This window comes from Carassius gibelio, chromosome A17 (genome assembly GCF_023724105.1).
Source record: "Carassius gibelio isolate Cgi1373 ecotype wild population from Czech Republic chromosome A17, carGib1.2-hapl.c, whole genome shotgun sequence".
In the NCBI taxonomy this organism is placed as follows: Eukaryota; Metazoa; Chordata; class Actinopteri; order Cypriniformes; family Cyprinidae; genus Carassius; species Carassius gibelio.
The window spans coordinates 16,437,136-16,463,937 of NC_068387.1; the positions used below are offsets into that span (position 1 = coordinate 16,437,136).

General features: G+C 38.2%; 1 protein-coding gene across 7 annotated transcripts in view; it reads right to left on the reverse strand.

The window, feature by feature from the left end:
- LOC128031812 (rho guanine nucleotide exchange factor 10) overlaps positions 1–26,802 on the reverse strand; it is a 44,736-nt gene that overhangs the window by 10,658 nt on the left and 7,276 nt on the right. For 2 of the 7 annotated variants that reach the window (XM_052620264.1, XM_052620263.1), the window contains exons 2-25: positions 20,865–20,968; positions 17,859–18,200; positions 16,807–17,094; positions 16,278–16,314; positions 15,882–15,982; positions 15,558–15,614; positions 14,939–15,126; positions 13,974–14,090; positions 12,729–12,840; positions 12,513–12,622; positions 11,891–11,968; positions 11,558–11,737; positions 11,072–11,188; positions 10,789–10,881; positions 10,333–10,503; positions 9,516–9,661; positions 7,540–7,730; positions 4,962–5,077; positions 4,719–4,846; positions 3,562–3,662; positions 3,118–3,236; positions 2,951–3,037; positions 2,311–2,522; positions 2,017–2,174 (exon numbers count right to left, since the gene is read on the reverse strand). In XM_052620264.1, the coding sequence (XP_052476224.1) occupies positions 2,017–2,174; positions 2,311–2,522; positions 2,951–3,037; positions 3,118–3,236; positions 3,562–3,662; positions 4,719–4,846; positions 4,962–5,077; positions 7,540–7,730; positions 9,516–9,661; positions 10,333–10,503; positions 10,789–10,881; positions 11,072–11,188; positions 11,558–11,737; positions 11,891–11,968; positions 12,513–12,622; positions 12,729–12,840; positions 13,974–14,090; positions 14,939–15,126; positions 15,558–15,614; positions 15,882–15,982; positions 16,278–16,314; positions 16,807–17,094; positions 17,859–18,200; positions 20,865–20,916 (3,301 nt within the window). In that variant the 5' untranslated portion in view covers positions 20,917–20,968. Of the gene's footprint in view, positions 1–2,016; positions 2,175–2,310; positions 2,523–2,950; positions 3,038–3,117; positions 3,237–3,561; positions 3,663–4,718; positions 4,847–4,961; positions 5,078–7,539; positions 7,731–9,515; positions 9,662–10,332; positions 10,504–10,788; positions 10,882–11,071; positions 11,189–11,557; positions 11,738–11,890; positions 11,969–12,512; positions 12,623–12,728; positions 12,841–13,973; positions 14,091–14,938; positions 15,127–15,557; positions 15,615–15,881; positions 15,983–16,277; positions 16,315–16,806; positions 17,095–17,858; positions 18,201–20,864; positions 20,969–26,046; positions 26,116–26,802 lie in introns of all 7 variants that reach the window. The other 5 variants (XM_052620261.1, XM_052620262.1, XM_052620265.1 and 2 more) reach the window with 5 other exon arrangements.

Consider the following 26,802-nt stretch of genomic DNA (forward strand, 5'->3'; position numbering starts at 1 on the left):
ACCTCATAGGATTCAGAGAGCAGAATGGAGGCGTGTTGAGTGTTTAAGTCACAAAGGCATTATTGAAGAGAGAGACCTGAAAATCGAGGTTAAAGAAGACTTCTCATGGTGGAAATACTAGAAAACCAGAAAAATGTTGGATCTCATGATGGAGCTGGTGTTCTGACTGGGTATCAGCAAACCTCCTTCAGCATCAGCTGAATGTTGAACTGAACGATTCTTCTGAGGTCTAATTTTTTGAGAACACATTCTGACATTTAAAGTAATTTGATTCAGGAGCAGGTGCTTCTTTTAATGCAATGGACTTAAATATACAATGAATAAAATAATGGCAAATCAATTAACACATTAGATATTTGTACGTTTAATCATTTTATAAAAGACAGATTAGGAAAAATGTGGAATGTGACACACGATCAAAAATTATGAGGTTTTTTTTTCACCAAGGCTGGATTTATTTGAACAAAAACTAAATTATTTCAATTTAAAATAAATTTTTTTTAATTTGAATATATTTAAAATGTTTATTTATACCTGTAATGGCGAAGCTGAATAAAATATTTAGATAAATATACTGTGTTAACCTAACTGAGACTTGTTATAGCACTTATATCATTGCTCTTTTTGTTGTTTTTGCTTCCACTGTCCTCATCTGTAAGTCGCTATGGATAAAAGCATCTGCTAAATGAATAAATGTAAATGCAAATGTAAATGTTTTACAACATGTTTAATAAGATTTAAAGTGAATAATCTTCACAAATCAGTGATAGCCTGCATCTATTTCTGCCTGCACCGTCCACCCTCCAGCGTATTTGAGCGGATCTTTATTCAGCCTGTTTGCCTCAAGAGGCTCTGATTACATAACAACAGCGCCTACACAGCATTCCCATACCCTCTCTCTTCGTCTCCTGCTCTGATTCAAACAGACTTGTGATGAGCACAGTTTTAATGAAGACCCACGTTTTACTGGTTAAATGTCAATCTTTACATTAGCACTAAAGATGTTCTGTATTTAGCTGAATGAGTAAAATGTAAATGAAGACAGATTTAGATTCAGAAGACAAGGTTCATGATCTGATAATGCTACAACATGATGAAAATCTCAAAGTGCTGTTGCATTTATCTGGAACTGTGCAACATTTCTGAAATGGCTCATTCTATAAGTATCACTAAAAGGTAAGTATTACATTACATGAATACTAAGAGAAGAACACTGGAAAAAGTATTAGAACATAGTTATACAAACTACCAGCTAAAGTCTGGGGTCATTTTTTATTTCGAGAATTTTGGTTCTTTATTTGATCACAAAATACAGTAAAACTATAACTATAAAAAAAGCAAAACACCTTATTATTATTTTAATTTTATTCAGATGCCCAATTACAGATATTTACGTCCAGTCCTGGCAGAAAAAATAAGTTTTAATGATTCGATGTTACACTTGATTAAATCTAGAATTTTGAGAGAAGTTGAATGTGCCAGCTCAAATTTGGGTATAAAAATGCAAATTTTAAAAGACTATTTAGTTGTGTCAGTTTTTTTATATTTTTTATTGCAGTAATAATTCTGAGTAATCAATTAAGCTCATTCAGCATATTAAATTATATCCCAAAATTATTTACTAAATATCTGTGGCAGCAGAAAACTGGAGCGAGAGTGAAATGGGATATGAGCGTCCCATAGAGAAAAGCAGATGTGGAAAGAATTAATGAGAGACAGGGAAAAATATTTTTAAACGTCTCACTTTCCAGAGCACTCCCTGCTGAAACCTGCTCAGACCAGTGTGAATTCTGAAGGCTAGTCTATGCTGGTTACTTAATATCATAGTCATATGCAAAACTTCGCTTTGACTGGTTGAAATCTGGAAGGAAATCTGCTGGTTAAGCTAGTCAAGAAGCACACCAGCATCCCATTCTGTTTTTTTTTTCAGCACTTTTCCGAGTTTCAAAAAATAAAAAGCATTCAACCAAATCAAACCCTTATCAAGATTCATACAGCAGAAAAAAACCTCCTTACCATCAGCCCTGGAGTAGACGACCAGAGAACCACTGACCAGGCCTGCGTACAGACAGCCACTCTTGTACACCAGACATGTGACGCTAGACTTATCAGGGGAGAAGAAGTGCTGCAGACGAACCTTCTTAGACCGTTGGCTGCTTTTATACACAGATATACTGAAAAATAAAACATCAATTCATCAGATTAGACTCCGGTTAATAGACCAAGAATCACTAGACAAACAAATGGAAGACATCGCTCTCTCCTCTTCATCTATAAGGTGTCTGTGGATGTGCTGGTTGATGTACACACCTGCCTTCCTCCATTCCCAGACACACAGTCGGTGTCTCACTGGCTTTCTGGTATTCAGGTTTTATCTCGCCATTTTCCAATGGTTCACCCACGGGCACGTACGTCATGCAAAGAATACGAGACTCCACATTGAAACACTCGGTCACTTTGGGATTTGAGTTCTGCAGTGCCACAATGGAGATCTGACCCATGTGATTGGTGCAGCTGGCCACCTGAAAAGAAAGAGAGGATTTCAGAATCTACACACCGATAAAAACATCTCAACAGAACTGATTTGAGTACTAAAGTCTGAGGCTTTTTTCCAAATGTCTCAGATCGATGGTACACATGCGGAGTGCTCTCAAAGGAATGTAGCCCATCAATGCAGGCTCGTAGATGTTTCACAGAGGAGAGTTATTTTATGACCTTCTATACCGTAAATACAGCATAAAAGCCTTTAATGCAACCTTATACTCACACTGTCCACACAGAACAGTGTTTAATGATGCTTTTAGAGCTCAAAAGAGCTTTGAAAATGATCAAATGCTATTTCAGGTCAAGTGCAATTTGGCAACAAAGATTCACACACCAGACTGACAGATACGTCCCATGTCGGACTGAACTAATGTAATATAAAAGCATTTGAAGTTTCTAGACTCACCCACACACATCCGTGACCCACAACAGGCAGATCTGCAGTGCTGTCAGTGTTCACATGAGGCTCAGGGTTGTGAACTGCACACTCCACCTAACACAAATACACATTGGTTCTTTTTGCTATTATAAACAAATAACGATAATGAGGACGCGAGACGTTCGCTTTGTCACCTTGAACTCCTGCAGTTTGGACATGACCACAGCCATCTGCTTGAGTAAGAGAGGATGGTTCTGCTTCCTCATCTGATTATCCTCTTCAGCACAAAACCAACCTTGGATGTTGTCTTCGACTGTAAAAACACACCACATTAGTGAAGCTTTCCTCAGATTCTACAAACCACTGGTATTCCCAAATGTGTCCTCCTGCTGCCAGTATTATAATCCATTTGCTTGCACCAAACTTTTAGTTCTGGCTAAGCTGAGCGATGATTCACACACTAAACAATATGAATCCAGCAGGGGCAAATATTTTTTCAATGTATTACAAACATGTTTATTTAGAAAATAAGCATCATATTAAGGTGTTTAAATGCGTGCTTTTAATTAAGTCCTACATCTCTAATCATACACAACAAGACAGGATATGGAAACAGAAGAACATTACATGACACATACGTAGAGCCAATTTAGCCATCTGCAGATTACTGATCCAAGCTTGCTTGATAGATGGACTGAAAGTGTTGAAGACTGCAGTGAAGAACGTGGGTCTACCGTTCCTTAAAAAGACAAAAACAGTACAGATTCTTCTCTGCAAATGCGTAAACAATAGAAACAATACACATTGTCTGAATTCAGTTAAGTGCATCAGGTGGTATACAAATCTCTTGGGTAGTATAATTATCTCAGCACGGGCTCAGATGGTCTGGCAAAAGGTCAGACACCTGGAGAAACAGACAAGGTCCCATCCTGTTTATCAGTGACTCTGCAGGATATGATTTCAATACTAGTGAGCACAGACATGATAACTTTTCTACACTGTTGAATTTGGTAATGCTTAGTATTTTTAGGACTTGAAAGGGCTCTACAACTTTCATTGTGCAGAATTATAATGACCAGAACCAAAATAGTGAGGCATGTAATCCAGACTACTCCCACCACTAACTCAAAAAAAATCAACAGCATACGTTTTCCAAAAGTCACAGTGTGTGAGAGAGATTGTTATCAGAGGAATTAGTTTGACAGTTGAGAGGCTAAAGATACTCCTATAATCCAGACATGAAAATGAAAGCATACAGTTGCAAATAATCGGTGTGTGCGTATGTTTTTGACAACTGCACACTCCGAAGCCCCTGATCCACAGGAGGAGGATAAAAACAGCACAAGACAGTCTTGGGTCATTCTTTAAGCACTGAGTCACATAAACACAGACATGGAAGTTTTATCATTTAAAAGCCAGATTTTTAAGACATTTAAATCATTTAAATCATAGTTCTGCTCTCAAATAAATTATAATAATACTAAAAACAAATTAACTACAGTTAAGAGTTTAATTACAGTGAAATACGTAAATATATGTAAAGCCCTCAAAACTGGATCAACATGATTTCTTAATAAAGAAATTATAATTTTTTTCACCAATGATGCATTAAATTTATCAAAAGTAACAGTAAAGGCATTTATAACTTGACAAAAGATCACATTTCAAACAAAGGCAGTTCTTTTTAAATTTCTATTCATCAATGAATCCTGAAAAAATAGCATCAAGGTTTCCACAAAAATATGAATCAGCACAACTGTTTTTAACATTGATAATAATAAGAAATGTCACATACTTGTCTTGTTTCCCTGGTAACTGTAGTTGTATCCTACAGCGATCAGCTGCGCGAATCTCCTCCTCTTTCTTTAAAATCAGGCGCTGGAGACCTGAAACCCAATCCTGAGCCACTGACCCATTAACATTCTGGAAAGAGAGAGTGTAAATCAGAATTTGAGTGGTAAGAACTGTGTGCACCCTGGTCCAAAGATCGATCCTAAAGTGTTTCAGCATAACAGTGAATGTGATATGAACATCTCACCTGATAATTCCCCTTCAGACTGCTGATCATTGTGGAGATCTGGTTCACCAAACCCAGGTCATGGATCAGGTTCTGTAGATCCTGGTAAAGCTGCCCTGGACCCATATACAATTTATCTGCAAATGAGACACAGCCGATTAAAGTAATAACAATTCTTACGTTTAAAAAGCTTAAATAATTCCAACAAATACAATGATGTTAGTTTATTTTGGGGCCATTCAAATTTCCCTTCTTCACTAGCTATAAGGATTACAGCTGAAACTGAATCATATTATACAGTGAATCATTAAATGCTGGTTCAGATGAGTCATTATGAGACTGTGCTGTCCGTTTTCCAAATACTGTTCCACACAATAGACTGCTTTGTGCTGCTCTGCTCGTCTGAGATAGAGAGAGAGACAGAAATGTAGAGTAGAGAGTGAGGGGGAAAAAGAGATAGAGAGAAAGAGAGACAAAAGGAGAAAGAATGTATTTTGTTCTACTCAGAGCTGAAGTAAAATGAGAGTCTCTCTCTCTCTCTCTCTCTCTCTCTCACACACACACACACAGATAAACCAAAGGAAAATGCCAAACATGAGGCTCGGAAGGGAGAGTCAGCCATAGGCCAAATAGCTGAAATACGTTCAAGTACTAAAGTTACTAAAACTGAAATAAAAAATTAATTACAGCTGTGAGGAGATATAAAAAGCAATAAAATTACTAAAATATGAATAACAATTAAAACTATGAAAATATAAAAATACAATCAAATACAAAATATTAACAAATACTAACAATAATATTATAATACTAATAGTACATAAATTAAATATACAATGACACAGACCAAGATGGTAATTCAGCACAAAGTTTCTAACTAAATGTAACAGAAAAACTACATAGAAAATTTAGACACCATTAAGTTTGAGCAAAACTAATAAATGTAACTAAATAAATGAACTTCTCCAGAACCTTTTCACAGAATCTGTACCAGTGACATCACCTTCCCTCCTGGTAGCTTTTATTATTCATGGCTAATTAGTTTTGGAAAAGTAAAACGAGAGCGAATAGAGAAAGAAAGAGGCTTGGAATGCAAGAGCTCTAGATTGAATCAGACTTGCTCTTGCACACAGACTGTGTTTTCAGTAACCATAGAGACATCGAGACGTTCTTTTTCAAATGCGCTGAAAAAGAGTCTGGTGTGTTTCATCTGTGTCTAAAACTGTAAAAGCTTAAACAAGCATCCAATTGCCTACAGACCTACAGTGTTGTACTTCTACAGTGTGGGTTTTTGCATAATGTCTTGTAAAAATCCCACCGGAATCCCTTTTTTTGTCACCTCAGCTGTGCTGAATAGAGCACACGCGAAATGAAACAGGAAAAACAGTCGTTCCTCTTTTGTTCAGCTTCGTGAGTCAGTCTGACCCGTTCTCTCCAAACCACAAAAACGGAGCAGACAGCCTCCGACGGGAGAAAAGACATCCTCAACGGCAGATGATTTTGAAAAGAGATGTCGCAGCATTAGGGGTCAAGCACTGAAGGGCTGTTTTATTTTTATTCTGTTTTTTTCTGCACTGGCATCTATGAGAGCTGCAAGAACTGCAGAATCCAAGAGATTATATATTATACATATTATAGATACACAACATTATAAATATTCATCAGGCATTGCATTAAAACCAATATTTACAAATGCACTGGAAAAGCAGGAGGTGGGACAGCAGCCTTTTTTAAAACAACCCTTTAACTAAAATCCCTGAGGAAACAAGCAATCCAGGAGAGATAACATTTAGTGGACTAGCACAGCGGTAAGCGAACACTTCAAAGCATCTTGTTTTGCTTGGTATGATGAAGAGAAATGTTGTGTGTTTAACTTCTGCGCTTTAAGCAGAAAGCTTTTTAGTTTTATCCCTTTTCCTTTCCCTGTCCCCATCTCTCTTTAGTTTTCGGTCTTTGCCATTTTTCCTGACATGTTTCCATCAATAATTTATTTTTAGGATGTTACATTAAAATCCAGACATCAGTCATGATTTTGTCAGACATGTCAAAATGTCTGGGACTCTGGAAAAGCACAGTGAACTATGTCTTACGCCAGTATCTTCAGAGTCGTATTTTCCACAGAACAACATGGAATAATCTATGACATCTTTATCTGAATGTGTCTGAAATCTGACCATGTTTTTTTCATAAATGTCACATCTCTGCATATTAAATATAACATACGTGCATTGTTGCTAAACGGTGGTGCAGAATTTTCACTCTCTAAGCATTCTCCTATTGCTACAATCAAATAAGCTTTTTTATTATTTTTTAAATAAAGCTGATATTTCTATCCAAAACAACTTTATTACGTCTGGAAAAGCCTCATTCAAGGAAATAGTTGTGATCTCTTTAATTCATGGACCAGCCAGTGCTTGAATGGGAAAAGATTGGGATTTCAACCCAGAACCTGAACCACCATTTGACCTTGACCTCCAGTAATACATGAAACTGACTCCGTAATAAGATTCAGTCAGACTTTAAGTTAACTACAGAAATGTGCCACAAAGTAGATGTGTTTACAATTGCATACATATTTGTCTGTATAACAGGAACTTACTAGGTTTAGCATTAATGACGACTTTATCTCCTGAGTGCGAGGGGGGAAATCGGGAGTCGCCCAACTCCTCACTCGAGCCAAACTCTACGACCTCAACCAAACTCAAAGGCACGCTCCACTTGAGCAGGAAGCGCTGCCCTGAGGGAACACCTTCACCTCCGGGTCCCGCACTCACACCATCCTGAGAGGGGCTGAAAGACAGAAAGGCTAATTTACTCAAGACGGGGGAGAGATTTATGTGGAGAAATAAATGTTACTGTAAAGACTTAAAAATGTATTCTGGAGTGAGGCTGTGCTAAACAGGTGACAGTTACAGTATTGTTCAAAATAATAGCAGTACAATGTGACTAACCAGAATAATCAAGGTTTTTAGTATATTTTTTATTGCTACGGTGCAAACAAGTTACCAGTAGGTTCAGTAGATTGTCAGAAAACAAACAAGACCCAGCATTCATGATATGCACGCTCTTAAGGCTGTGCAATTGGGCAATTAGTTGAAAGGGGTGTGTTCAAAAAAATAGCAGTGTCTACCTTTGACTGTACAAACTCAAAACTATTTTGTACAAACATTTTTTTTTCTGGGATTTAGCAATCCTGTGAATCACTAAACTAATATTTAGTTGTATGACCACAGTTTTTTAAAACTGCTTGACATCTGTGTGGCATGGAGTCAACCAACTTGTGGCACCTCTCAGCAGTTATTCCACTCCATGATTCTTTAACAACATTCCACAATTCATTCACATTTCTTGGTTTTGCTTCAGAAACAGCATTTTTGATATCACCCCACAAGTTCTCAATTGGATTAAGGTCTGGAGATTGGGCTGGCCACTCCATAACATTAATTTTGTTGGTTTGGAACCAAGACTTTGCCCGTTTACTAGTGTGTTTTGGGTCATTGTCTTGTTGAAACAACCATTTCAAGGGCATGTCCTCTTCAGCATAGGGCAACATGACCTCTTCAAGTATTTTAACATATGCAAACTGATCCATGATCCCTGGTATGCGATAAATAGGCCCAACACCATAGTAGGAGAAACATGCCCATATCATGATGCTTGCACCTCCATGCTTCACTGTCTTCACTGTGTACTGTGGCTTGAACTCAGAGTTTGGGGGTTGTCTCACAAACTGCCTGTGGCCCTTGGACCCAAAAAGAACAATTTTACTCTCATCAGTCCACAAAATGTTCCTCCATTTCTCTTTAGGCCAGTTGATGTGTTCTTTGGCAAATTGTAACCTCTTCTGCACATGCCTTTTTTTTAACAGAGGGACTTTGCGGGGATTCTTGAAAATAGATTAGCTTCACACAGACGTCTTCTAACTGTCACAGTACTTACAGGTAACTCCAGACTGTCTTTGATCATCCTGGAGGTGATCATTGGCTGAGCCTTTGCCATTCTGGTTATTCTTCTATCCATTTTGATGGTTGTCTTCCGTTTTCTTCCACGTCTCTCTGGTTTTGCTCTCCATTTTAAGGCATTGGAGATCATTTTAGCTGAACAGCCTATCATTTTTTGCACCTCTTTATAGGTTTTCCCCTCTCTAATCAACTTTTTAATCAAAGTACGCTGTTCTTCTGAACAATGTCTTGAACGACCCATTTTCCTCAGCTTTCAAATGCATGTTCAACAAGTGTTGGCTTCATCCTTAAATAGGGGCCACCTGATTTACACCTGTTTCTTCACAAAATTGATGACCTCAGTGATTGAATGCCACACTGCTATTTTTTTGAACACACCCCTTTCAACTAATTCAACTAATTGCCCAATTGCACAGCCTTAAGAGCGTGCATATCATGAATGCTGGGTCTCATTTGTTTTCTGAGAATCTACTGAACCTACTGGTAACTTGTTTGCCACGTAGCAATAAAAAAATATACGAAAAACCTTGATTATTCTGGTTAGTCACATTGTACTGCTATTATTTTGAACAATACTGTATTACAGATAATGGATGTGTGTAATGGGTCATACCGCCAGTTGGGGGTGGCACACATGAGCACATCATTCAGAAGAAAGACTCGCCGTTCTTTTGTCTTAATGATCTCCCCGCGATCGTTATAAACGGTTTCCACAACGTCATCAGAACGAATCAGATAACGGCTGCCACTGCTCAGCAGCTGAGAGACAGAGAAAGAGAGAGAAGCACAAACAGCAATAAAAAGGACTGAGCTGGGAATTAAAAATGTAAGGGTCCTACTTTGTCACAGTCATTCATCAGTTGACCCTGGAGACACACACACACACACACACATACACACACTCGTCCAAAACGGTCTGAGGGTTGATTTGAGGGGAAAAAAAATCGAAAGTATAATATTCTAAAAACATTAACATTTATTTATTACATCATTTTTAAATAATGAAAATATTCTATTGTTAGCCTAAACAGACCACAGAAGTTAAAAGCTGAAATGTGTTTCAAACCTTTTGTTAGACTTAATTCAGATGGAATAAAACACACCTATCCATCCACAAGAAAGAGCAAGCAGTCACAGAGTCAAAGTTTAGCAAAATATATCAGAGCCCCAGATGGTGTGGAGCGTTCAAGCTGGTTCTGTTTACACGATTGGCTCGGTACTGACTTCATATGAGTGACAGAAGGGCTTCACTAAAACTAAACACACTCTGGGTTTAACCACACAATCTGAAACTACCAAATGTCAAATAACAAATTTGACTAACCTCCCACACACATACACATTCAGATTTTTTTTTTTTCAAGTGTACTACTGTGATCAGTCTGAGGACAGGTTCTCACTCAGCTCTTGGAGCAAAGGGGCTGCAGTACCTTGTTGAGGTAATGTTCATTCATAGCCTTAGCGATGTGTCTGATCTCACAGCGCTGATCTGCCTCTCTTTTCCTCTCATTTAATTTTTCGGCAAATGTTTCCAGTTCAGTGAGAGCCATCTGAAGTGGAAGACGGTCGGGATGACCCACCGGCGTGTTTTTTAGCATGTCCTACAAAGAGATGTAAAAGATCAATGAGTTTTAAAGTAGCCTGGGAAACTATGGCAACAGAAAAACTGATATAACAGAAAAAACCTAAGCAAGCATGAAACAGTTCTGCCTCTTATGTGACATCACAAACTACATGAAAGTAACTCATATCATATCAGAGACTATTGATGTGATGCTGATCAGAAACAAAGAGGCGCCCTCTTCTGGAGATGTTTTAATATTTAAGTATACTGGAGCACATGTATTATTTTAAATAATAGTGTGTTTTTGTGAGATAAGACACACTTGCAGCAGCAGTATGAACTGGGGGAACCGCTGAATAGGCTTCATCATCAGTCCATAGAGGGTCAGATGATCTTTACTGGTTTCCTGACGATGCTATGGAAACAACACAAACAGCAAAGCTCAAGAATGAATTATGAACAAAAACATACACTACCATTCAAAGGTTTGGATTAGATCACCAAAGCCTTGAAAGCTGTGATTTACATAGCAGAACAATGTAGAACTGGTTGACATGTAATTACAGAACCACAGGAACATTCTGGGCTCTTTTGGGATATCTAACCTTGAGGAAGTCAAGGAAACTGGGCTTAGCGGCACACGCCTTCCTCACCACTCCCATTGCCAAGCTGAAGTTATTCACATATTCACTGTAAGCGTCCAACACCATGGACTTAGAAAACTGCAAAAGAGATAGAGAGAGTAATGATGGCACAGAAATGACATGATGCTTTTTTTTCAAGATTGTTCCCTCATGAACTAAAGGAGTTTTTACTGATGCAGATAAATTTTAGACACACACACACACACACACACACACACACTTGACAACAGGTAAAGGGTGGAGAAAGTTTGTACATGTAGAAACTTCGATGGAGGGTGTGGTGTGTGCTATAAGTGCTACGTTAATGTAGTTCGTTTTACATAGAAAAACACATAATATAATAAAATGCTGATAAAAAAAATCAGTCTCTGAGATGATCAGTGCTGTAAATTTTTACACCAGAGCTCCCACAACAAATGATTTCAATCACAAAATCAGGTATCTCACCGATGCTACAAACACATCTCCGATCATCTCCAGCTCATCCCAGTCGGACACACGGCTGGCCAATGCCATCTGGAACAGGGCATGGCACTGTAGGATCTCACGTATCCGGTAAAACACCACCTTACTCTTGCGGTCACTCAGTAAGCGAGGCTCAATCTCAGCCAGGGACTTCTCATATTGCTGTTATGAGCAAAGCATGTAAACATAATTTACATTATTGGATGATTGATGTGTGCATAAACTAAAATAAAGGTTTTACATTATAATGCATTTAAAAAAAGAAGCTAATTTTCCACTGCAATGTAAAGCATCACAGACAAAAATAGTAAAAACCTCTAAAATTCTCTTCAGAGCTTCCAGATAATTCTTCTCACTCTCTAGAATGGTCTCCAGAATGCACCTCCTCATCACCTGTTAAAATGATCATGCACACATAGTAACATAGAGCTGCACTTAAGTCACAAGCAGAAAATATATGAATTTCTTGAACTGGTATTTATTTCAAAGAAATGACTTCATTCACTATCAGTAAGATGGTGTTGCTTTATCTGATCAAAAATACAGAAACAACAATAACACTGCAAAATATTATCACGATTTAAAATACTTTTTTTTCTATTATATTTTAAATCAAAATGTATTCCAGTGACGGCAAAACTAAATTTCCAGCATGCCATTACTCCAGTGTCGCATGATCTTTCAGAAACCATTATTGCTGATTTGATGCTTAAGAGACCGTTCTTCCTATTATCAGTGTTGAAAACAGTTATGCTGCTTAGTATTTCTGTGGAAACAATTATATATTTATCAGATTAGTTTATAAATAAGACAGTTCAAACTGTCACTTCTGACTAATGCATGTTGCTGAATAAATATTAATAATAATAAAAAAAGACTGACCACAAACATTTGACCAGTGATGTATATCAAAAAAAAGGCTGTTGTGAGACAGTACCTGGTGTTGAGAGAGCCCATCAGGTGCAGGTCCCAGCACAGGGTCCACATTAAAACACTCCACCTCAATGAACAGATCTGACTCTTCATCAAAGCAGCTGGGTTTCTTCTCTAAGGAAATAATGAATCAAATGAATAAAACAGGAGAAGGCATTTAATCAAGACGACAGTCATTTGTGAATTTTTTAAGATGGAAGATGTACTAATGTGCTCTTACCATGACCGAGAGATCTGGTGCGGATGAAAGATCGTCCCTTTCTGACCGCAGCTTTGGTTTTCTGCAGACCATCTTTAGTTCCATCTTTGGCTGCTTTTACGAGCCGCTGCATCTGTAGCACATGCAACATCATTCAGCAGTGAGTTCTGAATTACAATCACTTAAAAAAACAAGGGGGAATACACTAAAAATTTGATTAAGAAATTATGCAAATCAGGTAACAATACACAAAAAAATTAAAGAAACCTATACACACACTGCAATTCCTACCGTATTTTCTGGACTATAAGTCACACTTTTTTTCATAGTTTGACTGGTCCTGCGACTTGTAGTTAGGTGCGACTTATTTATCAAAATTAATTTGACATGAACCGAGAGAAATGAACCAAGTGAAAACATTACAGTCTACAGCCGCGAGAGGGCGCTCTGCTGCTCAGTGCTCCTGTAGTCTACACTGAAAACATAGAGTGCCCTCTCGTGGCTGTAGACGGTAATGTTTTCTCTTGGTTTTGGATAAATGCGACTTATATATGTTTTTTTTCCTCATCATGACGTATTTTTGGACTGATGCGACTTATACTCAGGTGTGACTTATAGTCCGAAAAATACGGTAATTTATTTTAGCAAAGTTAGCTTCAGGAATGCCGCACACAAAAGCGTCGCAACACTTCAGTGAATTCACCCCTGAGATTTCAGATAATTTTAACAGGCGTTAACAAGATGAACCCACCACCGTGGAGAATAACTATTCAACTTGAACATAAGATCTCAACTAAACTAAACATCTAAACATACAATGAAAAGATCGCCACTGACACCAGATGAGTAAAAGGAAGGATGAGAGAACATGAAGACTGATGGATAAATAAAAGAAACAGCGACTGCAACTGCAGCTCCGCAACTGCAAATCTGCAAAACTTAAAAAAGCAGTCCCATTATTCAGATATTTATTAAATGTTTGCCCTGCTGTGGCAGTCACTGAAGGGGAAAATCATATACCAACAATGTTTTCAAACACAGAACGACATGCGAAGCCACACATGAAGGAAGCATGAATGAGAGGTAAAACTGTGAACAACATACACTCTCCACAGATGACAACAGCTACATCAGTGGAGACACAAACAGATGTTTAGTGGGGATGACGGAGGTCTAGGGATGGCACAGAGGAAGCCCACCACCAGGACGACTAGCAGAGACGGAGAGCTGTCAGTCAGGCTGACATACGTATTCTTGTTCTTTTACCTTTTGTTCGTGTTTGTGTTTGAGCTGCTGTAGCTCTACTGTCCCCACTGTGTTTACCATGAGATCTCGCATCTTTCTCTCATAGTGCTCTTTTAAACGCACCAGATCTTCAGACAGCTGAACAAGGGGCAGAGAACGAGTTACTGCCATCACTTCAATTCCTCATGCTATTCAGAATCTCATTCCAGTAATAATGTCTACATCACAATCTGTTGTTCCCATAATATCCCATAATATTTCAATAATTTGATCATTTATATTAATGGTTTTATGATAAGTATTTTCTGTAATGCCTGACAATCAACATTATAAACACTTAAAAAAAAATACACAAAAATGAAAATCGAATTAATTCTGAAATAATTCTTAAATACATGATTACTTATTTTATATAAAAACAAAATTATTGTTGGTTATAAATGGAATGTTAGAGATTACAATTCAGAAATATTACTTAAAAAAAAATTTTTTTTAGGCACTTTCTCATAAATTAATCTTATACCTCACACACACACACACACACACACACTCTTAAACTCCCATAAATCTCTCTCTCACCGGAAGTTTCAAAATTATGACTCAATTTGTTCCATCAGTTCAGAAATAAACCAATGCCTTGGTTAGACTTTTAAATAAACACACACACACACACACACACACACACACACACACACAGTGTTGGCTCAAATAAACCTCTTCTATTAGATCAATACTAACACACACAAACAAAACCAAAACCATTACAAGCAGTCTTTCCCCATTGTTTCTAAATATTAGTGTGGGCAAATGTGAAAAACCTATGATCTAGGCACCAGATCTCATTATACTCACAGACACCTCTAAATATCTTGCACACTTTATCTCTGCTGCTCAAGCCAAAGAAACGGTCGAATTATAGACAGCAGAGGAAAAAAAGAGAAATAATATGAGAAAGAGGGAGAGATGGTATGAGTGTGAATACACACGTGTGTTTTCTTGCTGGGTGCACGGCCCCTGACAAACGCATCGGGGAGGCCGTTCTCTCCATGTCCATTCTCTGTGTCACTGGCTTCCTCATAGCTTTCAAACTCACTGGAGCTCCAGCCGTTGTCCAGAGAGCTGCTGCCGCCCTCTTCCCCGAGCTCAACATCATCATAGATCATCTCATCTGGGTCTGACATGCACACAGTTTTCACATTGTTCAAAAACAGTCCACATTCAGTCCCTCGTGTCTGTCATCAACTGTAACATCAGAGCTGTCAGTCACATGACACTTTCTTATCGCTGAGTAGGCACATTTTACTCTCAGTTTTCATATCTCTCACATTTTCATAGCCAGGCTACAGGGGTGGAAAAACAATTCATTTATAGATGCATCAATTCTCTCAAACAATTCAGAATCAATCAACTAATCTGAATTAGAATCGAATTGTTAATAACTGTAGTAATTGAAAACCATATGGAGGATAAAACAGATACAAAATGTGCAATGTGGTGTGCAATCACAACATGATTGTATTCCAGCTGTTATCAGAAAGGTTAATAAACATGAACAAATACATCATAAAATAAGTTCAGATAAAGAAAAAGACCAGATGAACACACCTGTAGTGGATCCAGAGTTCTCTCTCGGTACATCATCATAAATCACTTCATCAGGACCTAAAGCAAACAGAAATATGCCAACAAATACACAAGGCTCATATTCTCATGTCCAGCCAAACCAAAGCAGTGGGTCTCAGAGTACGCATACAGTATGTGTTAACAAATCCTGAGAAGGAGGCTGAGCAGTTCCTCAGTGAGAAGGAAGGAAATGTCTGAGATTCTCTTCAAAAACAGGAAACACAGCCAAACAAGGCTTCATGTGTACAGTACATTCACATGTAAATCTAAGCATTTTTTCGGCTTAAAAAAATGCTAAGAACTTACTCTCCATCCAAGCCGTGTTCGCTGGGTCTGACACCCACTTAGCAAGAGCATCTTCCTCTCTGATGACTGGACACTCTTCACTGAAAACACTGGACATACCACTTGGAATTAGCACACACACACACACACACAAACTTCACTTTAAATATCCATCTGTGTTTGCACTACAGTGTTTAAATATTATTATGAGAACATGAAGTCCAAACTATTTTGTACATTATCATGCAATTACAAAACTGCCACACAAATATAGAAAGAAATGCACTAAAATAGAACAAAAAATATAAATAAAAATAATTGTCATACAGCAGAAGGAAATTAATATGCATCCGACATCTCAGACTCAGATATAATGTTATAGCACACATAATGTTGCATCTGTGCGGTCTGACTCACCTGTCCACTGGAGTATGTCCTGCTCCCACCACAGTCACTGCAGGACACAACAAAATAATTCATGCATTAACAGAATAGTGCAGATAAACTCATTCAAACATGCCTCATAAAATTCTTCAAATCACATAAAGCCAAGTTCAGACCATGTCAAAACCGAAAAAATTTCAGTTTGAATCAGGTTTACATTTCGAACACCTTTATACCACAAGGGGACAGCAATGTGCTGTTGTGTGTCTACCTACAGACAAGTCTAGATGATCATGTAAAATTGAGTTACACTTAAGAGAAAACAGAAAACTTCATCACAGCCAAGGCCACTGCTAAAATTATCCCCAACTTCTTCGTGGCAAAACTTAATAAAAAAAAAAAAAAAAAAAAATAGAGATGGATAGCATGAGAGAAATTAGTTGAGCGCAAGGAAAGAGAAAAGAGAGAGGATATGTATGGGGATGGTGAACCCCTATTCCAACCGGACCAATGGAGAGAACAAATTAAATGGAAACAGGTAGGAATAATCTCTCTTTTTTACCATCTTCATCCATAGAGAAGTGTCGGATGATAACTGGGGTGGTGTAGGTTGGTGGGATCAACGGCACATTTGAGGGCGTTGCATAACCACATGGCACTGGCACTGAATACCCAGAGGACAACCCAGGGCTACTGGGTACATCCCGAATGTCTCTTTCGCTCTCATTGGCTGAGGGAGAGGAGGGAGGGCCGCTCTGCTCTGACAGCAGCTGCTGCTGGATAGGGCCGATGTCAATCACAGAGTAGGGGCTGACTTTGAGCCTGGAGTTGGACCCAGCACCTCTGTTCACTATTGATCAGAAAGTACAGTGACTTATCAGGACAGTGTGAGACTGCAAGTCTTCTAGGAAATTGAAAACTACATTTCCATTGGAAAATACAGTTTCTGCAGCTATTCTAGTGAATAATCATTGCTAATTCAAATTATCATATGTGGGAGGGATTCCTGTGACGAATACCTACATTAACAACAGTTAGAGAGAAAGAGAAAGAGACAGATGTATCCTCAGAAACCATGTAAGAAAAAAAAAAGTGGTGTAGGCTGATTTGTCAACTGAATTGGTGTCATGCTCACAAAAGGAAGTGGTTAAACTGCATAAAACTCATTGTAGTCACCACAAACCATCACAACGAAATACCATAGAACAGGGGTTTCAAAATGTTTAATAGCAAGGATTTCTAAATATGATGGTCTCCTGTGAGAGACCCCCTTCATTATATCTATATATTTTCATGCATAAAACCCCCATTTTTTTTTTTAAATATGATGTGTAATATTGTACAGAAAACAAAATAAAACATTCCAAAATTAATTGTCTTATATTTTTATTGTAGATCAATAAAATCATTTAAAAAAAATTACATGGCACATATATACTTTGTTTATTAAGATTATCTGAAGCATATCTGAGATTAAGACTTTTTTCCTAAAAATTATAGTTCTGTCAATAGAATAATCATACTCTTGTGATCTCTAAAGCAGAATTAACTAAATAATTGTAAAACAAATTTCACAGATGAAATCAATCATCTTAATATGTACTGTAAACTTACTGTCCTGCTCGCTGTCAACAGCAGCTCCTGTAGCGCCCTCCGGTGGCCCTCGCTCTAGTTCTACAGGAGGAGGGGGTAGATCACACTGTGGGAAGGGTGCAAGAGCCAAAGGGCTGTTATTAGTGGGGCAGTCCTGAGGTGGAGGGGGCAGATCAGCCTCTGCGGTGAGTAAGTTCTCCGGGTTTGGACTTGTTCTATTTACGGGTGCGCCCCCAGCTGCTGATGAGCAGGGGGGAGGCACGGGGATTCCCTCAGGTTCAGGGGGTGGCCGATCTGCCTCGGGGGCTTCATCACCACTGTCATCAAACTCAAACCTCTCACCCTCATCTTCCTCATCCAACACTAAAGAGAGAGAAAAATATGTTTTTACTGATGTTGAGTATGGTACAAACTATAAATAAGAAATGGCTCAAGATACACTGTGAATGGAGTATTTTGTGGTTGAGGTTTGTTCACGCCTTCCTCTCTGCCCAGCCAAGGTTTACAAAGACACATGTTCAGACTTTTAATAGCAAATTCTAATTTAAGGGTATGTACAAGAACCCTCTCCACAAACTGCCTCTCAGAGTTACAAATGGCACAAAGTTGTACGGAAACAGTGAAGCAAAATCAAACACTAAAACTGGGGTACAGGAAGCACACATATGCTGAAAGGAAACAGGGTCAAATAAACCCACTGCTTATTTTCCACAGGGCTGACGTGTTGAAGAGGAAACAAGTCTACTGGGACCAAAGAACAAAAGACAGAGGGAAAAAAGAAAGAAAAAATAAATCGGAAAGCCACTGTAAGTCTTAAAAATGAGCATTTTTGTGTAAGATGAAAACGTACTGGTTTGAAACAGCATGAAGTGAAGCATAAATTACAGTATTTACATTTTGGGAGAACCGTCCCTTTAAGGAACGTTTTGTCTGAGTTTGGTCTCTTTCCATCAGTCTTTAAAGATTCTGCATCAGCAAAAAACTGAAGAAAAAAAAATGCCAGTTTTACAGTATGGATGAAAGATATCCAAGATTGGAGGACAGAGGAATAAGAGAAGAGACAGGGAGGGAGCCCTTGACGGTGTGAGGCCATTATGAAGCAAACCCTTGGCAGTTCATGGATTCTCTTGACCCAGTGACTCACTCTTTAAAAATGTGAGTAATGTGAGAGTTCTTTTCCTCCATTCAGCTCTGGATCCCCCTGTCCAATCTCGGCCTCCCTCACAGGGCAGAAGTGCACACACACAGTGGCCATTATACTACACTACAGTAATTAAGCCCATTACAGAGTTTTACAGACAGTTTATTTACAAAACAAGAATGTGTATGCAGACATCTTTAAACCACTAAAATGAATTACATGGAGTTTTAAATGTTTTCTTACTCTCACAGGGATAATGAGGAGTGGTAAAACTGAAAGACTCTGGACCTCTGCCCAGGAAACCATGTTTCCGCTAAAGGAAACAGTTATCTCTTCAAGTTGATAAATCCACCATTTTCCACTAGTATGAGTTTGCTCAGTGGAATAGCAGAGATTCCAAACATAGTGAAAACATGCTTTCCTCCCCCCTTCAGACGGAGTCCAAAATCAACCCTGTTAGACCAATTTCCTCTGCTGACCTCCATATGTAAAGAATATCTCATTTTAAGGCACTTAAAGCCAGGTGCACACGTCTTGGTTTTTGACCACAAATTTTTTTACATATTAAATAACCCCCCCTACTGCTGGGCTTTTTTTTTTTTAACAATAATACTTTCATTTATCAGGGCCACATTATACACAATATCCTAAGAAAAAAAAAGTACATCGAACACTGGCTTGTACCAAAGGTCTCACTGGGCTCATATCATACAATCTGACAGGCAACAATTTTAAATTATAAAAATAAACAGTCGAGTGTGAACCCATCTTAAAGTAGTTTGGTTTACCACTGTTACTTGTTGACAGATGGGATGTCATCTTTATTCACTGTGAGCTGGCAGGAGCGGCGTCCCTGCATGCCTTACATCTACACATGACAGTCGGCATGCAAACAGAAACAATCTCCATGTACCCATCAACATGACATTCAGTACTGTGAATGAACGGTTTACAATGAAACAAACAGGAAAATCTGACTCCGTGTTAAAACAGCATCAAAGCTTAAACTAAAGGTCAAACTACGACCTCAAGGATCACTCATCACGGTGAGACACTGAGCACCTGGTGTGGAAGTACAGGGCAGAACACGCATGCAGATCTCCACTTGGCCATATCTTTCAAGGGAAATGTCAAAGGTTAAGAGTTCAGGAAAGGTGGAGGGGCTTCCGATTAGTTAGCTTTCTTCACAGTGATGAGAAAAAATACTAGTCTAAAGAAAGTACCCGAGGCATGAACACAGAGAGCTGATAAAGCCACTTTCAGGTCTCTCTGTGATAATTAATGGAGGAAGAGGGAGATAAAGTAAGAGCTTTAGAATAATGTGGAAAGTGTGCAGTTTTGGTTTAAACTTTAACACCAGCTGATCACCTCAAATGTGTCTCATTCCTTACAATTGCTGATCCTTGATTAGCTGTTTTTGGCAAAGACCTCAGAGCTACAGGCAGTGTAAAATCATAAAGTGAATACCAATTTGCTGACTAAAAATGAATCCTTCTCTCTCATCTGTCATTCTCTCTGCATCAAGAAAGAGCTATGTTCTCGGGCTCCTTTTTTTCACCTCCCCTGCATTCGTTCTGGCGTTCCTCCATTCTTCAGCCCACACGCTCCTTAGTGGCTGAGCAATGGAATGTGTTTACACTGTTCATTCTCTTCTCTCTATCCTTCGGGCTCCTGTAAGCATGATTTTCCAATGCATTCGACACAGTGAGAGCGACTATGACCAACATACTGGTCAGTAAAACTTTTGTTGCTTTTAAATGCTTTAAAAATCAACAGTTTCATTTGTGCCAGAATTTTCAAACCCATATATGCATTTACATACTGTCCGCTTGTCAGTGTAAACACAGTGTGTGTGCTGAGAGCTGTGAGAGAACAGAGCTGCTTACTGTCAGGGGGAGGAGGGGGGAAATCCTCCATGTCCATGCTGAACACGCTCATCTGAGACACACACTGATGATCAGGGAAAGATCCTTCACCAACTCTGACAAACCTACAGGAGCAGAGAGACAGCGGTTAGCCACAGAGACAGAGATCACCCACACAAACACTCACAAGAATGACCTCACAGCTAAAGCAACAGTTCATCCAAAAATACTATTATGTCATAGTTTATTCATCCTCATGTTGTTAAAATCCCATAAAATGTTATACTTTCCAGGGAAAAAGTTGTTATTTCTTAAATAATTGTTAAACCGTTCTTTCCATTCAGTGGTAGTTCACAGTCATGATCAGGGCCCAACAAGCTCTTAAAGGACCATTAAAAATGTCCATATTATTACTGTGTGCATATTTACATTTATATAAATATTTGGAGACAATATCACCACAAAAAATAAGCAATTCAAAGAGATAAGGAGAGAAAGCATGTTAATATATACTACATTTGTATTTTCTAGAAAGGCAAAAATCATTGCCCTCGACACGCAGTCATAGGGGTTTGCAGGAGTCCCCTTTTTTTTTCTCTGTATGTTGGTTGCACTACAAGCTTTTGTAAAAGTTAATATAAAGTAGCAGCAGTATTATAAAACTATTGTTCTTCTATAAAATTATAAAAGATTATGCCAAACTTGTTAAAGTCATCAAGAAATATCAATTCACCCTATATTGTAAATGCATGTTTAGTTCTTTTTTCTTTTCTGTTTTTTTTCACCTTGTAATTTTTTTATCAAATTGTTCGATCTCGATCTTCAAGTGAAACTGACTCCTCTGGTGAAATACGCCAGACTCCTCCAATCATTTCATCTGCTTCAAACATGCCTTTTTCTTACAATCAACTTTAAATTTGTATTCATTTTCAAGTGCAATGCCCACATCTCCTAATCCAGTTAACAATTACCTCCCCGAGTCCCCGACACAGAAATACCGAGTTGTCCGGTGGTGTGAGTTAAGGGCAAATCATCTCGACCTCCTCACAATTCAGCAACCAAATCACATCTGCGCTGATTTACCTCAGTCATATTCAACCCTGATGCCTCTCATTATCTTGCATCTATTTGCACTGATATGATTTGTATTATTGCAGGAAAGTACTCCACCAGGAAATACTGGGCTAACAATTCCCCACCACCCTTTCAGCAAACTATGCTGTACAACATGTCAAAGTCAGATATGTAATCAAATGTCACATGATTCAGTGGAGTGGCAGCTCACTGTTGGCCCAATTATTACATCCAAACTGCAAACGCACATTCATGCACAGGCATGAGCGTCCCCCCTCCTATCTGTGACAGTGAGGGATAGAAAAACCCTTTATCTCTTTCTGTATCTCTCTCTCACTCAGACACAGACACAACAGTGTTTTCCTCTTAACTGTGTTCCCAGATGAGGGTCAGTGGAACAGTGAAGTCATTCTGTGGAACAGAAGGGTTTCTCATGAGGCTGCTGTGTGCGAGACCCTCAGGGTCAGCAAGAGACGAGGCGGACTGACTGACGCACGACTGTATTATCACAGACAATAAGATCCTGGCACAGGCACGCAAGCTGTCCTCCCACTTTTACAGCACTTAATACATTCTACACGCAATGACTCATGAGTCAAACATGACAAGACGAAAATCTGTTTTGCTGACGGCCGTTTGAAATGGAACGACAGCAATAAGTCACTGCCTACCGTTACAACAGAACTAGTTCCACAAAAAGATTAAGCAGCACAACTGTTTTCAACATTGATAATAATAAATGTTTCTTGAGCACCAAATCATCATATTAGAAAGGTTTCTTAAATTGACAGTGAAGACTGGAGTAACGGTGCTGAAAATTTGCCATCACAGGAATAATTTACATTTTACAATATATTCAATTAGATAATGCAATAATATTTCACAATATTACTTTTTTTTTCAGATAAATGCAGCCTTGTAAGCATAAGAGGCAAAGAGCATTGCAATAATCTTAATTATTCCAAACTTTTGACCGTTAGTGTACATGTATTTCTCTGTGGAGAAATAAATGGCATTTTTTCTTCCAGGACTTTAGTGTTGCACACACTGTAATTACAGCTGATACTCATGACACAGTCTGTCAGTGGTCTACAAATAAGACAGGACGCTGACTGCTTGTTTAGTCTACACACTCTTTAAAGCTTATCTTGCTTTCTCTCACCCCAAAGACTCCATACGTCATAACAATGTAGATGAGATATTAGAGAAACAAGAACAGATGTCTACCCAGCTTTGGGAAGGAATACAGACATATATTCTGCTTGTTAAGTTGACATAGTTATTGCAATCTATGAGTTTGATTTGATTTGTCCCCAGAGGTCGATTATATCTGTCAAAACTTCTCTTTATAGACAGTTGTGGATGCCGTTTGGAAAGATTATTCATAAATACGAAAAATAAAAAAAAACTACTCATGAATAAATAAAATAATTGTTATATTAAAATTAAAATAATGATATAAATGTGTGGTATGTCCCCATTTTATAACATAAACGTGTGTGTGAAACAATTTCTGATAAAACTGTGCTTTGAGGGAAAAGACCAGACACACACACAAACCATCCAAAAGGAAACCGAGCAATGACATTGCGTGTGAAGCTGGTAATAACAACTCACCTGTACAGAACAACACAAACATTACAGGTACATACGCAGAAACACTAATTGATGGATCAAACACTAACACAGAGCATTTGCCTTCAGAGCACCATGACAATATATCACTCAAATGACAGGTAGTAAACAAGACGGAGCTTTCAATGACACGTTCCAGAGGTCTGTGGCTTTAGAAAAGGCCGCAATGGGATATAAATTCATTCCTACATGACAGTCTTAGATTTCTTTCTCTGTTCTGATGAAACAACAGACTGTAAATCGTTCAGACCACACTACCACTGATGTGAATCAATCAACACTGAAACAGCCATTTATTACTGCTGAAAAGGATATTGAAAAAAAATGATATTAATTTTCCCTGAAAACTGTGTGTATTATTATTATTATTATAAGAAACTGGGAACTGAGCGGGAACTGATTTATTTTATTACTGCAAATGTGTGTGTGTGTGTGTGTGAGAGAGTGTGTCAGCATTGACCATGATGAGCTGATCAATGTTCAGTTTTTAGCTTGACCACTGGGTGTGTAATTGTACAAGCGAGGAAAAAACACTGCTGTCTAAATGAAGCTGCAGGGCTTCTGCTAGTCTGCAGTGTCCTGTATCAATCCAGACACGTCTGAGAGAAATAAGTCACTTTGTTCATTTCCAGTGATATCGTTGACTTACAATTTAATCACAGATACAATTTAAACTGAACTGAGCTGGATGGTCACATCACTGAATTCAATGATGAACTGCCTTTAACTGAAAATTTAGTGTTTACTATTGTCATTTCGCATTACTGACACACTATTTTCCTAAATAATGCTGTACAGTTGCTTTGACACAATCTGTATTGTTAAATGCACTATATAAATAAAGGTGACTTGACTTGTTAATGGAATATACATCGACATGCTTTATTGAGCACATTTCATTAGAAGACAAATCAATGGAATGTGGGAGACCAGACCTTCATAATTTTACAATGCCACACAATAGTAATTAATACAGTAAATAGCATTCTAAATGGCTAAAGTAAATAAATATTAATCAACATTAGCAGTGATATACAGAGAAAAATTTCAAGTGGAGGGTTAATGCCATGTGATGCATTCTGACTTATTTACAATGTTAAAGAGTTGGAGTCTCATAATAAACATGACCAAAATTTCCAAAAACAAGTTGGATGTATGATGGAGCATTTCTGTGCCAAATACACTCTTCGAGGGTTTGTATAAATTATGGAACGTTTTTTTTTTTTTTTTTTGAGTATGGCCCTGTATGACATCATAAAGGGTGGAATTCTTTTTAAAGGGTGCTCGAGACTCTATAGCTCCGCCCACGGCATGCCTAGAGGAGCTTGACTGATTTCAGCAAGATGTGTAAAGCCGTATCTGTCTTTTGTAAATCTGATAAAAGTAAAAACTCTTCAGGGATATGAGAAAGAAGCAATACTACCCTATAAGTATTCAAGATTAACATGAGATTGTCAGAAACTGTCTGTAATGTCTCCTTTAAGTCACAGTTCACTGCTAATCTTCTTTTACAGTGAGCTAGGAAATGCTGCGATGTGAGCAGATTTCCATATTTTCTATATTTTCCATATTGTGACCTATTAAAGTTAAACTGATTAACGAGGGGAAAGAACAAGATGTGACTTGATTCAATCCAAATGGTTGTTGATTAGATGGAGTCTGATCTGAATGTGAGCTTATGATAATTTGTAAGAAAGATGCATGGAAGAACAAGTTATGATATTTTGTATTAAAATTATGGCTCAAACATTTTTTTTTTAATTAGATCACAAAGACCAAAAACATGCGTTTCGAAAATGGGATGAATTTCTGTTTCATGACAATATTAAAAAATGAATGCTAAAGGAACATGTAAACCCTCTCACATAACACTGTATCATAATAAATATCTTAAAGTCTTAGAATAAACTAATTAATTAATTTAATTCTTAGAATAAATCATTATGTCTGAAAAGATGTTAAGGCTGCTGTTCAGGGTCAAAAGTTTAATTCACAGCAGACTTACAGAAGTCCATTTTACAAACCACTAAATAATGACCTGGAAGAGTAAAGACCACATGCCATCCATCTATTTTAAGACAGCTTGAAATGTGTTACATATGCATCTAAAGCAAACTCTGTGACCTCATGTAACACACCCAATAAGAACACACACGCACACAGGCAGGTCAAAGCCAGTCTAAATCCTGCTGGGTTAGACATTTAAGACAAAGGATGAGGAGACGCTAACTTAAGTTTGATGATGAACCCTACCATATCAGCCATAATATCCTGTTATCTGAGTGTCACCATGGTAACAAAAGCACTTCAAAACAGCCCCATGAAGGCTAAATGATGATTAGATTCACCTGATTATACAGTATTTTCATTTGAGTTCTACTGATGAATAAAACTAATTTAGGTTTGGAATGACAAAAGGGTGAGTAAATGACAGAATTTTCATTTTGGAGTAGGCGTTCAGGGAAGGCAAATTTATAGTGCTTAACTGAAATACCTTTTGAGATGTAGCATCACTTCTGGCAAATCTGATATTTCCTTGGACTCTCCACGGATTTCAGTAATCCTTCACAGAAAACACAATCACATACATGGACATGGGAGCTGTAACAATTAACAAACATAGATCCCAAGTGTATTGTATGACCACAATGTTTCATGACCCAACAAAACACCATCTGCACCAACCCTGTTAGCACAACAAAACAACCCAATGAATATCAAGCAAACAAAGAGTTTTTCTCGCACTTTTGTCTCTTTCTCTCACTGGGTCAAAGAAAGTCCCCTGTCATAAATTCCATTTTCCCTGCAGATTCCTTCAGGAAAGGTTTGCCACTCCACATCAAATCTAGGATATCATTCACCCCTAAAGAGCTCTACTGTATACCAACCTCTGTGCATCTGGAGCACTACTAAATAAAAACAAGGAAATGATGATTGGCTACAAAAAGAAATGCTTGCTTGGATGTGGACTGAACCAGTGAGCTTCAGGCTATGTTCAGCAAGCTTGAAAAGCTTGTAATCCACAGCCTTTATTTACGGAGCAGATCACTGTGGGTGGAGAAGCCCCCTGTTCCAGTGGTGTGGCTATTTGCTAAACAAATTGCCAGCAATCTGAGCAAATCCTGTCCTATTTTGCGCTCTGATGCAAAGTGAGTCGGACAAGCATGGAGTCAAACAATGCAGTCGCACATGAGAGAGCTCTTCCACCGTATCACACGCACTCATCTAGGAAAAGGCCAGAGGGCCCCAG